General features: G+C 43.9%; 1 protein-coding gene across 1 annotated transcript in view; it reads right to left on the bottom strand.

The window, feature by feature from the left end:
• Window positions 1-14,607: 14,607 nt before the first annotated feature.
• The window catches only part of ACAN (aggrecan), a 38,244-nt gene continuing 38,126 nt past the window's right edge, over window positions 14,608-14,725 (bottom strand). Inside the window, exon 17 of the mRNA XM_023725705.1 lies at window positions 14,608-14,678. Coding sequence (XP_023581473.1) covers window positions 14,608-14,678 — 71 coding nt within the window. The remainder of the gene's footprint in view (window positions 14,679-14,725) is intronic.

Genomic DNA, 14,725 nt, shown 5'->3' with positions numbered 1-14,725 from the left:
TAAGACCATATCAATATAGGTTGTATCTTAAACCTAATCACTTTTGTGACATAAAAAGAGCAGGTTTGGCACAGAGAAGGAGTCCTGGGAGGCGCTAACAGTTAAGTACTCAACTACTAGCCAAAAGTTTGGTGGTTTGAACCCACCCAGAGGTGCCTCAGAAGACAGGCCTGGCGATCTGCTCCGAAAGGTCACAGCCTTGAACCCTATGGAGCAATTCTCCTCTGTCCACATGGGGTCGCTGTGAGTCAGAATCGACTTGATGGCAGCTAACAACAGGTAACGAAGACAGCCTGCATCAGCTTCCAGCCGTGTGAGCGCCCCATCCTGGAACTGGATCCTCCAGCCTCTGTCAAGCGGCCCCAGCTGATGCCACGTGGAACAGATGAGCTGTCCCTGTCAAGCTGCCCACGTTGCAGAATCATGGGCAAATATGAGTTTTGTGGTTTTAAGTTACTAAGTTTTGGGGTGGTTTGCAATGGAACAGAAAGAACTGATTTTATTGTAAGTTTCGGCTTGAATTCCACTTTTTAATGATTTATTTATCATCTATGTATTATGACTGTGTCTCAGCCCATCAGCATGACTTGCCTAATGGCACTGAGGCATCAGGACTTCTGGAACCTCCCTTGACATCTGGATCTACTCAGTAGCTTTTAGTGTACTGGTTAGAAGCCTGACTGCCTGGTTTGGAATCCTGTCTTGGCCGCTCAGTGGCTGTAAGACCTTGGTGAAGCTTTGTGCCTCTGTTAGGGCTTCTGGGTAGGCGTCCTAGGAAGCCACTAAGGAGAAAACAAAGCAAGTGAGGGGCAGAGTCACGGCCAGGCTCAGTGCCCTGCTAGGGAAAGCAGCTCTGTGCTCAGCCTGCTGTGCTGACCAGGAGTGGTGCTGCCTCCACCAGCTGGGCCCACCTCTCCCAGGCCCTCAGGGGCTGAGACAGCATGGAGGCTGGCAGCTGGCAGGTAATCACACAATAAAGAACCTTAGAATTGGAGCTGACCTTACCTGGGTCCTTGCTGCCCCCCAGAGGTCACACACAGGACCCCAGAGAAGGATGGCAGCAGATCTGTCTAGGTGGGGGCCTTGCTAGCTGCAATTCGCAGAGTTCCTGGACCTGGGGCGTGATCTCTATGCTGAGATTACGGACATCTCCGCAGTAACCACGTGCACATCTGTCTGATGACAGATGCCTTGGCCCAGCCTAAGATCTGGGACCTGGGCCCAGCGATGGGGTGTGGATGGAGTAGGGAATGGATCTCCAAGAACCAGGCTTAAGCTCCCCACAGTTTAGCAGAATAGTTGATTTATGAAAAGTAAAGTTAAACCTCATGTGCACCTGAGTTTGAGGACTGAGCTTTCTACCCAGCTCACATGCTCTCACATCATGAGTCCCGGGGAGCCAGTCTGTTCCCACTCTTGTTGGAGAGGGGAGCCAGCAACCTCACTGTGTCCCATCTGCTGGGGGTGGGAGGTGGGGAGGAGGGGGCTGGCTTTCCCTCAGACACCAGACGACGGTTCCGCAGGGAGCCAGTCCTGCCACGTGCCCCGAGGGTGGCAAGGGCAGCTTTGGGCAGCACCGGTGAGTTAGGGAGGTTGGGAGAGCGTGCACGAGTGGGCAGGAGAGGACTGAGACACAGGGCGCTGCATGGAGGTTGTCAGAGCAGGAGACTGTCAATCAACTGAATTATTTACTGAGCATCTAGTATGTGCCAGGTCCTCGGCTAGGAGCCGCGGGATAAGTAAAAGAAAGTATGTGAGAAAGCATGTGCGGCACATAGTAGGTGCTTCAGAAAAGTTATATCCCTCGTACTCTTCCTGGAAGGATACCAAGATGAGGAGATACTAGTTCCTGCCCTCAAGAATCTTAATGTTCTATAAGAGGGTCAGGACTCTCACATGACTCTCTAGAACCCGGGCAAAACAAGGTTACTACTGTAAGCCAGATCCAAGGACCCAAGGCGCTCAAGGGAAGGAGAGAGAACACCTGGTTGGGGCTTCACAGAAGAGGTACCATGTGAGAGATGAGTGTGTATGTATAGGGGAGGTAGGGAGATGAAGAAGGGGACAGGGGACAGGACTTAATGGGGGCAGTGGTGGGTCAGTGGTAGAATTCTCACCTACCGTGCTTGAGACCAGGGTTCAATTCCCAGCCAGTGCACTTCATGCACAGCCACCACCCATCTGTCAGTGGAGGCTTGCCTGTTGTTATGCTAAACAGGTCTCACTGGCACTTCAAGATTAAGACAGACTAGGAAGAAAGGCCTGGCAATCTACTTCCAAAAAGTCAGCCAATAAAAACCTTATGGATCACAACATTCCAGTTCACAAATGATCAGGCGAACGGCGCAGGAATGGGCAGCATTTCCTTCCTTTGTGCATGGGGTTGCCATGAGTTGGGGGCCAACTTAATGGCAGCAAACAAAAACAACAACATCAAAAGACTGAGCTACAACAGAACACATTCTGGTCCTCCCTAACGTCCAGAGTGAAAATTAATGTGCACATCAGCTGGTTGGAATTTGGAGTACATTTTCCCATGGGAATAATACTGTAAATGGAGGCTGGGTTCTTAGGTCAGAGGATGGAAGATTACTCAAAGCCATTATTCAGCTAGATTACTCAAAACCATTCCCTAGTTCAGAGGCCAGAGGGATGGGAGGTCTGTGGTACATTTCCTTCTGGGGCGCTGGGCCTGCCATAGGCCAAGGGTTTTGTTTTGTGTTTCTGGGGTTTTTTGTTTTAGGAGGAGGGGAGAAATCATAAGTTCAGTAATAACTGTATTTAATAACCAAGCAATCAACTGGCACGTGTTTATATATTAAAGAATAACCAGTTTGCAGAAATATGTCCTAAATTGCTGTCAAAATAGCAGGAAGGCAAGTCTTAGAATTTCACAGTGACCAAAGCAGTGTTGTTTGAAGTAAATTCCCCTGTCTCTCCCACCCACTTTTTTTTCCCCCTAAATTCCTTGACAGGATGCCCTGAGGGTCTGCCATATCCACAGTGCCCTTTTGAGAAAGGAGCCAGAACTGGTTCTGTACCTGTGTTCACCAAGCTTTGTATCACCACATGATAGAGTGATTACAAAACGGAACCCAATTCTTCTCTTCCCTGTTTCCATGTCCCTTTCTTTGTGACCTTGTAGCTCCCAATCAGAGTTGGGGTCTATTGCCCCATTCCTTGAATATGGGCTGGCCTTGTGACTTGCTTTTGCCAATGTCAGGGTGGCAGTGTGCCAGTTCAGAGCCTAGACCTCAAGCACAGCTCTAGACCCCTGTCTTCACCATGAGATCAAGCTTACACTGGTCTGTTGTGGATGAGAGACCATGTGGAACCAAGGCAAGCTGTTCCAGCTGAGGCCATTCTAGATCAGCCAGCCCCCAGCCCACCCACAAGCTTAGAGCATATGCATGGGCAAACCCAGGAGAGATCAGCCAAGCTCAGGTTAGCCCAGAAGAATCATCCAACTGATCCTCAGACTCAAGAGTCAAAATAAATGCTTATTGTTTTCAGCCACTGGCTTTTGTACTTTGGTTTTGTTATACAAAGCATTATTGCAGTAGCAATGGATCACTGGCAAACAATATAATCCCACCACCCTGGTTATAGGGATCTCCAGCTGAACCCAAAGAAGCCATCTATAGGCTGACCAGTGGCCTCTGACATGGTGTTAGAGCTTTGCCCAACAGATGCTCCAAATACTGAATAGTGAGTGGTCCCCCAGTCAGATCTTTCTTAGGGTGTTTGAAAACCCTCAAGTGTGCAAGGGGGAGAGTGTAAAACCCTCAGAGAAGCAGGAACACAAGTGGTAGGGAAGTGGTGAAACCAAGAAATCTGGATAAGGAAGGCAGTAAGCAGAACCAAGGGCAGCAGTGGTTCGGTGGTAGAATTCTCACCTTCCATGCTGGAGACCTGGGTTTGATTTCTGGCCAGTGTACCTCATGCACAGCTACTACCTGTCTATCAGTGGAGGATTGCATGTTGCTGTGATACTTAACGGGTTTCATTGGAGCTTCCAGAGTAAGATGGACTTAGGAGGAAAGGCCTGGCAATCTATTTCCAAAAATCAGCCAATGAAAACCCTATGGATCACAATGATCCGATCCCATTTTGCATGGGGTTGCCATGCAGCTAACAACAGACAATAAGCAGAAGCCATGGATCAGGAGGAAATATACATGAGCAGATGCTTTAAGCAAAGAGGAGAATGAAGAGAGGCATTGGAACAGCCAGAGAAGCAGAGACCCACCGGTGAAGCAGAAGCCATGGCAAAACTGGGCCAAGACACACTAGGGCCGGCGCCTCTCAGAGCAAGAGCACTCTCACTGCCCTTGAAGGGCAAGGAGATGCTCAACCTCTGCTCCTAGGGGGCAGCCAGAGCCACCCTTATCCCACATAATGTGCTGCCTCCCAAACACCTGGCATCCTCACCTCCCCACAGAGCCTTAAAATAAGCCAACCTTGGCAGGTGAGCTGATCTCTGCCCCCTGCAACCTGAGAGAGCTGAAACATGCTACTACAAGCAGCACATGATCCCTGTAGAAAATTTAGAAAATAGAAGACTAGTTACAGCTGAGTTGATTCTGACTCATGGCAGCCCCACGTGTGTCAGAGTAGAACTGGGCTCCACTGGGTTTTCAACGGCTGATTTTTCAGAAGTAGATCACCTAGGCCTTTCTAGGTGCCTCTGGATGGATTCAAACTGCCAACCTTTTGGTTAGCAGCTAAGCATGTTAACTGTTTGCACCACCCTGAGACTCCTTAGAAAAGATTCCTATTGCCATCGAGTGGATTCATAGCGGCCATGTAGGACAGAGTAGAACTGCCCCCAGAGGGTTTCCAAGGCTGTAAATATTTATGGAAGCAGATCGCTACATCTTTGTCCCACAGAGTGGCTGCTGGGTTTGAACCACCAAACTTTTGGTTAGCAGCCAGGTGCTTAACCTCTGTACTACCAGGGCTCTAAGAAAATATAGATAAGGCAAAATAAGAAAATAAAGGTCACCTGTAACCCCACCACTTAGAAATAACCATAGTTGATATTTTGGTGTTTACCCTTTCTCAATGTTCTATGCATATATCTTTACAAAATAGAGTAATACTGCACATGCTGTTTTATAACATGTTTTTTTTTCTGAACAACTTCTAATAAACCTTTTTCCAAATCAGTAAAAGTTTGTTATTAGTTGTAGTGTATGTATAATTTGTAGTGTATGTGTACAATTTGCTTAGTCAATCTATTGTTGGAAATTTAGTTTGTTTTCACTTTTAATGTGCGTATCCTTTGATCCAGGGACCCCACTTCTGGGAATATATCCCAGAAAAATAAAGCACTGGTTTCTGTTTCTAAGAATATAATTACTGTCTAAGAATAATGAATTATTACTCTATTAAAATAAAGTAAGGAGATTTATTGAAGGTTTGATAACAGTCCGAACTAGGGAAAACATCTCATTTTACAGAGTGAACAAATGCTTCCAAATGGCAAAGCTGCAGGTGAAAACAAAGACCTTGAGATGTATTTTTTTTTATTGGACATTACAATCTTAGATTAACACAAGGTGGGTTACTGGACGTGGGGCTAGGAGGAGGAACTTTACAGAACATTTCTCTCCTAGAAACAGCTTGCTTAAGTGAAATTTTTCCTGTCAGCAGTTGCCTAGGAGACTTAGATAAGAGTCAGCATCAAGGCCTTTTTCCTGAGACATTGTTTAAGGAAAGGTCTTAATAGCTCCTGTGAAATTGTTTATTGTTATTCTCTCAGCTTAACCACAGAGAAAAGGAGAAAGCTTTAAATTGGTTTACATTTAGTCACAGGCCTTAAAGAATAAGTCAGTGGTTTGCAAATAATAAAAGAAAGGCAAGATGGAGTAGGGCCACAAACTCTAAAGCAGCCATTTTTACTTTAATCAAGTATTTCAGTTTGCTTGCTCTTACTCATTCCCTTCTTTTGATCAAAGATTTCTATGAACATCCTTTGATCACTTTTTGAATGAATGTTTCTTCTGCATGGACTTGAAGATTTGTGTTTTTCTTTTGGCAGCTGTTTAAGTTTAGTGAGCTTTTACATTGTCATTTTTAAGTTGCTGTTGGCTATGACAAGCCATTGCACTGCTTGGTTTCTTTTCAGTAGTCGGCTATCTCTGCACCTCTTCACCAGGCTATAGCTTGACATTCAGCTTCTGTGATCTCATGGACATGGGTTAGTAAGGAGTTGGGTCACATTAGAGGAACAAGTTGACTATTTCAAATGGTTAGTCTAGGGCATAGGGTCCCTCTATTTTGTTGTAGAGATGGGCAGCTTCTATCTACATGAGTGACATAGCATTGCTCAAGTATAGGGGAATTGACTTCTACATAAAAGTACATACTTAGAAGGGGTACACAGCATATGATTCTCAGTCGTTTCATCAGGTTATGGGACTAACTTGTTTACCATCTGAAGCTAATCTTTAGCTAGGGTGTGATTGTAAAGGGGGAACTGTCTTTATTAATTTGATTCCTTAATTTGTTACAAAAATCAGAAGTATTTCCTGCATGTTCTGTGGAGAAGTTTTGATAATATTGTGGGAACGTAGACTGAATAACTAAATATTTAGAGACTTGCTTTGCATCTTTTTTGGGAGAAAGAGATTAGAACTTTAACATTAACAGTGGTCTTTCTGGTGTATTCTAATGCTAGGTTTCAATAGGGGCTGTGAGAGCCAGCAGGAGAATACTTAAGGAAAGCTCTATAATGCAAAAATATTGATCAAAAATAATATAATAAGGCAAGGGTTACAAAAATTACACCGATTTCAGAATAAATTCTTCTCTCATTTGGAGGCATATATACTATTTTAACAGGAAAACAGTGGCTATTATAATTAGCAAAATGATGATTAATGCAATATTATCTAATAATTCTAGCATGAAAGCAGTAAGTTAAAATTAACAGTTTATGAGTTCCCGTTTATAGAAGACAATAACTTCAAAGATTTTAAGTATTAGACAGATGATAATGACCTCTAGTGAGGATATGAAAAACTAACACTATGGAGGGGAATTTCTGACATAGGAATAAGGCAATTTAAACGCAATTCCATGAGAACTACCAATGCTGTTAAAAATTCTCAGAATCTCGACAGGTTGCATGAGTGAGAAATGAGTAATCTAACAATAGTTTAAATTATTAATTAGTGAAACAAATACATTATCATTCTATGAGTCTAAATCAATAAAACTAAGTTACTTTAAAGGCTGTAAGTATCAAGCAGAGAATAATTTGTTCAAGGATGTCTATCTAAAATAGTCACCATGGAAGGAGACTAACCAGGTGTAGTACACTTACAAAGTTATCAGGAAAACAAACATTATAAGGCACAGCCTAATAATTTCAATTGTCTGTGTGAGTACAAGATTTTAGTTACAGTGTTGAGGTGAATACAGCCTGGTCTGGAGGTCTTGGGATCAGCAGTCTGCATCAGGTTTGTCTGTTTCTGATTCTTGTAATATTTGAATTTCAGTTTAAGTCCTTTGGACAGTCCAAAAAGGACAGGTGTATCTAAGTCTTAACTCTCTGTAATTTAGTAGCATAAGGATTGGTAAAGAGAATTACATACAATCTTTTCCAATGAGACGCCAGGGAATTTTTTTAGCTGATGCTTTTTCATGATTCTTTGGAACAATACCAGGCAGATTTTGGGATTTTGGTTTTCGGTCATCAAAAGCTTCTTTAACTTGTGAAAACATTTCTTAGAGTATTGGATTAAAGTTTGACAATGTTTAACAATATTAGAGCCAGTATAAATAACATAAGAGAGGGTTGTTTGATTCAAGAACTACTTTTCATATTATAGTCATTTCAGTATTTATTCTTGGAGTCTATAGGTGGAACCATTTAAAACATTCTGAATATACTTAATTATAACTTTAATATGTGTTATAACATCTTTTAATTTATAGGGTATTTTGTAACCAACATAATGTTATTAGTTACTGAAATAACTGGTTTTTATATTAAAAGAGGGAAAGGAAAATAATAATGGTTTCTGTCATGGATTGAATTATGCCCCCCCAAAAATGTGTGTATCAATTTGGCTGGGCCATGATTCCCAGTATCGTGCGGTTGTCTTCCATTTTGTGATTGTAATTTTATGTTAAAGAGGATTAGGGTGGGATTTGTATAACACCCTTACTAAGGTCACATCCCGGATCCAAAGTAAAGGGAGTTTCCCCAGGTGTGGCCTGCACCACCTTTTATCTTACAAGAGATAAAAGTAAAGGGAAGCAAGCAGAGAATTGGAGACCTCATACCACCAAGAAAGCAGTGCCGGGAGCAGAGCGCGTCCTTTGGACCTGAGGTTCCTGCGCTGAGATGCTCCCAGAACAAGGGGAGACTGATAAAGGACATTTCCTCCAGAACCGACAGAGAGAAAGCCTTCCCCTGGAGCTGACACCCTGAATTTGGACTTGTAACCTACTAGACTGTGAGAGAATAAATTTCTCTATGTTAAAGCCATCCACTTGTGGTATTTCTGTTAGAGCAGCACTAACTAGATGACTAAAACAGTTTCTTCTGTCTAAGAATTAGAACATTAAACATTAGCAATATTTTCATAAAAAATGTACAGTAATTCATTTAGTTTACTCAGTGTTACATTATGTAGTTAATCTAGGCTCCATGCTATTCTGGATTAGCAGCAACTTGAAAAACTTTATTAGTTTTTATACAAGAGTTCTAAAAAAATCCTGATCTAGTCCAATAGCATGTATGTCTGAAATATTATAGTCCTTTTTATAAGTTGATATAGTCTATTTTCTGTGGAAATACCATGTTCAAGGGTTTTCAGCAAGTCAGCAAAGTAAAATTTATCTGTACTAAGATTATCATATCTCTAAACATTTGAAATGATGTTACTTTCTCTAGAAAAACCATCGGCTTGATGATGCTAGATTTAAAGAAATTAAATTGTGACTGAGTTAGCAACTAAAATAAGAAAATTATGACATAATATCATGTGCTTGTTTGTTTAGTATTATGTAGATATTATTGATATATAAATTTTAGTTCAAAGAAAACAGACCATCAATTGTGCATATGCAAGTTCAAGTTGAAGTTGAAGAAAATTAGAACAAGTCCACGAGAGCCAAACTATGATCTTGAGTATATCCCACCTGAATTTAGAGACCATCTCAAGAATAGATCTGATGCGCTGAACATTAATGACCAAAGACCAGACGAGTTGTGCAATGACATCAAGGACGTCATACATGAAGAAAGCAAATGGTCATTAAACAGACAAGAAAGAAAGAAAAGACCAAAATGGATGTCAGCAGTGACTCTAAAACTTGCTTTTGAACGTAAAGTAGCTAAAGCGAGAGGAAGAAATGATGAAGTAAAAGAGCTGACCAGAAGATTTCAAAGGGTGGCTCGAGAAGACAAAGTAAAGTATTATAATGACATGTGCAAAGACCTGGAGTTAGAAAACCAAAAGGGAAGAACACGCTCAGCATTTCTCAAGCTGAAAGAACTGAAGAAAAAATTCAAGCCTCGAGTTGCAATATTGAAGGATTCTGTGGGGGAAATATTAATCGACAAAGGAAGTATCAAAAGAAGATGGAAAGAATACACAGAGTCACTGTACCAAAAAGAACTGGTCGACATTCAGCCATTTCAGGAAGGAGCATATGATCAAGAATCAATGGTATTGAAGGAAGAAGTCCAAGCTGCACTGAAGGCACTGGCGAAAAACAAGGCTCCAGGAATTGACGGAATACCAACTGAGATGTTTCAACAAATGGATGCAGCGCTGGAAATGCTCACTCGTTTATGCCAAGAAATTTGGAAGACAACTACATGGCCAACCGACTGGAAGAGATCTATATTTGTACCCATTCCAAAGAAAGGTGATCCAACAGAATGCAGAAATTATCAAACAATATCATTAATATCACACTCAAGTAAAATTTTGCTGAAGATCATTCAAAAGCAGTTGCAGCAGTATATGGACAGGGAACTGCCAGAAATTCAAGCTGATTCAGAAGAGGACATGGAACAAGGGATATCATTGCTGATGTTAGATGGATCCTGGCTGAAAGCAGAGAATACCAGAAAGATGTTTACCTGTATTTTATTGACTATGCAAAGGCATTCGACTGTGTGGATCATAACAAATTATGGATAACACTTCAAAGAATGGGAATTCTAGAACACTTAACTGTGCTCATGGGGAACCTGTACTTAGACCAAGAAGCAGTTGTTTGAACAGAACAAGGGGATACTACGCGGTTTAAAGACAGGAAAGGTGTCCATCAGGGGTGTATCCTTTCACAATATTTATTCAATCTGTATGCTGAGCAAGTAATTCGAGAAGCTGGACTATATGAAGAAGAACAAGGCATCAGAATTGGAGGAAGACTCCATTAACAACCTGCGATATGCAGATGACACAACCTTGCTTGCTGAACGTGAAGAGGACTTGAAGCACTTATTGATGAAGATCAAAGACCAGAGCCTTCAGTATGGATTACACCTCAACATAAAGTAAACAAAAATCCTCACAGGTGGACCAATAAGCAACATTATGGTAAACGGAGAAAATATTGAAGTTGTCAAGGATTTCATTTTACTTGGATCCACAATCACCGCCCATGGGAGCAGCAGTCAAGAAATCAAACGACACATTGCATTGGGCAAATCTGCTGCAAAAGACCTCTTTAAAGTGTTAAAAAGCAAAGATGTCACCTTGAAGACTAAGGTGTGCCTGACCCAAGCTATGGTGTTTTCACTCGCCTCATATGCATGTGAAAGCTGGACAATGAATAAGGAAGACCGAAGAAGAATTGATGCCTTTGAATTACGGTGTTAGTGAAGAATATTGAATATACCATGGACTGCCAAAAGAATGAACAAATCCTTCTAGGAAGAAGTACAGCCAGAATGCTCATTAGAAGCAAGGATGGAGAGACTTTGTCTCACATACTTTGGACATGTTATCAGGAGAAGCACATCATGCTTGGTAGAGCAGAGGGTCAGCGAAAAAGAGGAAGACCCTCAAGGAGATGGATTGACACAGTAGCTGCAACAATGGGCTCAAGCATAACAACAGTTGTGAGGATGGTGCAGGACTGGGTAGTGTTTTGTTCTGTTGTACATAGGGTCTCTGTGAGTCGGAACTGACTCAACGGCACGTAACAACAACGACAACATGAAACACAGTTGTACTCTGCACATGTGGAGTCGCCATGAGTCAGAATCGACTCAACAGCAACTAACAACAACAAGGCACAGAGCCAAGCAAGCTCAAGCAGGGGAAAAATACAGACCACATGGAGATCAGCAAGGAGCCAAGGAACAGAAGCTGAAAAGAGACAAGGACCTTCTCCCAGAGCTGACGGAGAGAGCCTTCTCCTAGAGCCGGGGCCCTGAATTCACACCTCTAGTCTCCTAACTGAGACAATAAATTTCTATTTGTCAAAGCCACCCACTTGTGGTCTTTCTGTTACTGCAGCAGTAGGAAACTAAGACAGCCGAGGTGGGCAGGAGCTCTGTGGTCTGCCCCTTCAGGCTGAGCTGGTGCTGGCCTTGCCTGCCCTACAGCATCCCTGTCTGGGGTACTGGCTTAGCAGCTGGGGTCCCAGCTTACTGCACCACCATCTCCACCCTCTGGCTGTGTGTCTGTGGGGAGTCCAGCAGAAGAGTGGGAGGTGCCTCTCCAGATGTGAAGGAGGCTGTGTCCCTCAGAAGATCTTGGAGGCTAGGGATCTCGGGGACCAGCCCTCTGTGCGCCCCACCCTCAGCTCCCACCTCAGCTTCAGAAAACCAGACCTACTGCCTCCATGAGTGCATACCTCTACCACTTACCAGTGAATCAGTTAGTGAAGACACTAACTACGTGCTTCTCCAAGTGTGGACCCCGGGGCCAGAAGCATCAGCACCACCGGGAGGACTTGTTAGAAATGCAAATTCTGAGATTCTAATACACGCTCAAATTTGATAATCACTGACATAGAGAATTGTGCCATCAACTAATCAGTTAATTAATTGTTAATCCCCTCCTATGTGACCAGGAGTCCCATGATGGCACAAACAGTTAATGCACTCAGCTGCTAACTGAAAGGTTGGCAGTTCAGAGGCAGTGGAGAAGAAAGGCTTGGCAATCGGCTTCTGAAAGATCACAGCCAAGGAAAACCCTATGGAGCATAGTTCTACTCTGACACACATGGGGTCACCATGCGACAACTGGTTTTGGTTTGTTTTTCTTGTTTGTTTGGTACTATCTGACTGGTGCAGCCCTGGTGGCACAGTGGTTAAGCATTCGGCTGCTAACCAAAAGGCTGGCAGTTCTAATCCACCAGCCACTCCTTGGAAACCCTATGGGGCAGTACTACTCTGTCCTGTAGGGTTGCTATGAGTTGAAATTGACTCGACTGCAAATTTTTTTTTTGTTTTAATGTGACTGGTGGTATAGCCTCCACTTTTGCCCACCTTTTCTTTGCAGAGCTGTAGGTAATCTTGTGCACACATACACATTCGCCAACAGACACTCAACCACACACACATACACAGCCAAAAAGATACTGGCATTTACTTACCAATACATGGATGCAATCATTAATAAAGACCCACAGGTGTGTTGAAGAACTGATGAGCATTGTGGGCAGACCTGGCTACTAATAAAGTGGAGGCACGGGTGGCTGAGTGGATTATCCAATAGGCCAAGTAAGCACGGTGCTTACCTTGCTTACCAGATCATCTGTAGTGAGCAATTTCACATGGGTTTCACCGCATAAAATATGTGAAATTATTCACTACAGATCAGTAAGTAAGCATAAGTAAGCCTGTGCTTACCTCGCTTACTGAATCATCTGCCCCTCTCAGGGACTGTAAATTTGAAAAAAGCCTTTGATTTTGTAGGATGTGAGGTTGGGAGACAGATGCCAGCCATACCTAGAAGCAGAGTCTTTGATGTGGTGAAAAAAAAAGTAAATTGTTCACTACAGATGATCTGGTAAGCAAGGTAAGCACTGTGCTTACCTTGCCTATTGGATAATCGGCCCCTGGGTGGAGGTACTGGTGAAAGGACACGGCCAGGACTGCACACTCCACAGCCCAACTCAGTTTGCTGAAGACTCAAAAAACAATTGACGCCCTGCTCGTGGACATCTCACGGCGTACTTAAGGGAGGCGTGCCCAGACTTGTTTGCGAGCAGCCAGCTAATCAGTTCATCCCAACAATGTGTCAGCGGGATTCATGGTGTCCAGATCATCTGCAGTATTTTTTTTTCCTCCTTTCTTATAAATCTTGATTTTGCCTCTGTTCTTCGGATCAGTCCACCAAGCGAATCCTCACGTGTCCGTAAAGTGTGCAAAGTGACCAGCCATCTCACTTGAGTTGCTCTTTGACAACGTGCCCACACACAGCACCCATCAACTGACACACATTACCCAAGTGACATTTCACACCCGGGCACATGCATGCATACAAGCATATCACACATGCTTGCACACACATGCTCACATGCACCTCGTGTTTGTAAACAGACACACACGTACAGAATCCATCAGACACAACTGCACCCTCATAAGAATAAAGGAAAATACACACGACAGTCCCAGGCTCTCTGAACGGACGGGATTCACACCAATTTGGGGCCATTTGATCAAAATGTGTCCCCATTGTCACTGTTCCTAAGAGCCCCTTCAGTAGACTATAGAGCATGGCTGCCTTCTCCTTAAATTAAAAAAAGAAAGGAAAAGAAAAGAAATAGATCTCTTCCAATGTCTTTATTATTATTATAATTATCATAATCTTCAATTTTCAAAAATATAAATAGGTGCACGGAACCCTGGTGCCTGCACGGTCCCGGGGGGGAGGGGGAAGGGGGAGGGGGATAGGTGGCACACCCACTGGGGAGGGAGTGCCTCCCCCACCCAGCCCTGCTGAGATAGACACCCGCTAGGGTGGCAGACCCGGGTGAGAGGACCCTGGAGGAGAGACCCTGAAGGGAACTCGACTCCTACGCTGCGGAAGACCCCTTGCAGGGCTCTCTCCTGCCCACTCACCCTCGCCGGAACCCCGCCCCTCTGCCCCAGGCGACAGAAGTCGCGGCCCTCCCGGCTCTGTCTTGTCCAATACATTCAGCTGAGGCTCGGAGCTCTTCACGCGCCCGGGCCTCCGCGAGCTCCTCCCAGCTCCTCCGATCCCTCCTCCCTCCGCCTCAGCTCTCCCTGGAGATGAAATAATCCATTGCACTGCTCTTGGGTAAAGTCAGGAAACAAAAAATAATCTTCTTTATTTAACTTAACCCCTCCCCTTTCCCCGTCCCTGCACTGCTCCCCGGAAAGGCACAACAAGAGATTGAAGAAATGTCTCTAAACTCAGTCCACGGGTTACACGAGTTTGCTTTTGCTTTGGTATTTGGGGAAGAAAAAAATTAGATGCATTTCTGGCGATTTGGGGATGGGTGGGTGCATACACAATGTGGGATTTTGTTTTTCCTTCTTTAATGGAATTCCTTATATGACAAAAAGCGACTAGAAGAAGACACCATCTGTGTGGAATGCGCTGTCAGCTTGGCAAGGCTGCTGGGCTCAGTGTCCTGGGCACATCCCAGAAGCTTCTCTCAGTGGGCGGAGCTGGGGCGGCTTCTCTGCGGGGATCTGGAGCTCCGTAGCCGGCGCTTGTAGGTGGAGGCTGGGGGAGAGAAAGGGATGGAAAAGTATCGCCAACCACTCTGGGAA

The sequence above is a fragment of the Trichechus manatus genome, unplaced genomic scaffold, assembly GCF_000243295.1.
Source record: "Trichechus manatus latirostris isolate Lorelei unplaced genomic scaffold, TriManLat1.0 scaffold00009, whole genome shotgun sequence".
Taxonomy (NCBI): Eukaryota; Metazoa; Chordata; class Mammalia; order Sirenia; family Trichechidae; genus Trichechus; species Trichechus manatus.
The sequence above is the reverse complement of the archived record's forward strand: the minus strand, read 5'-3'. Positions and strand labels throughout refer to the sequence as shown.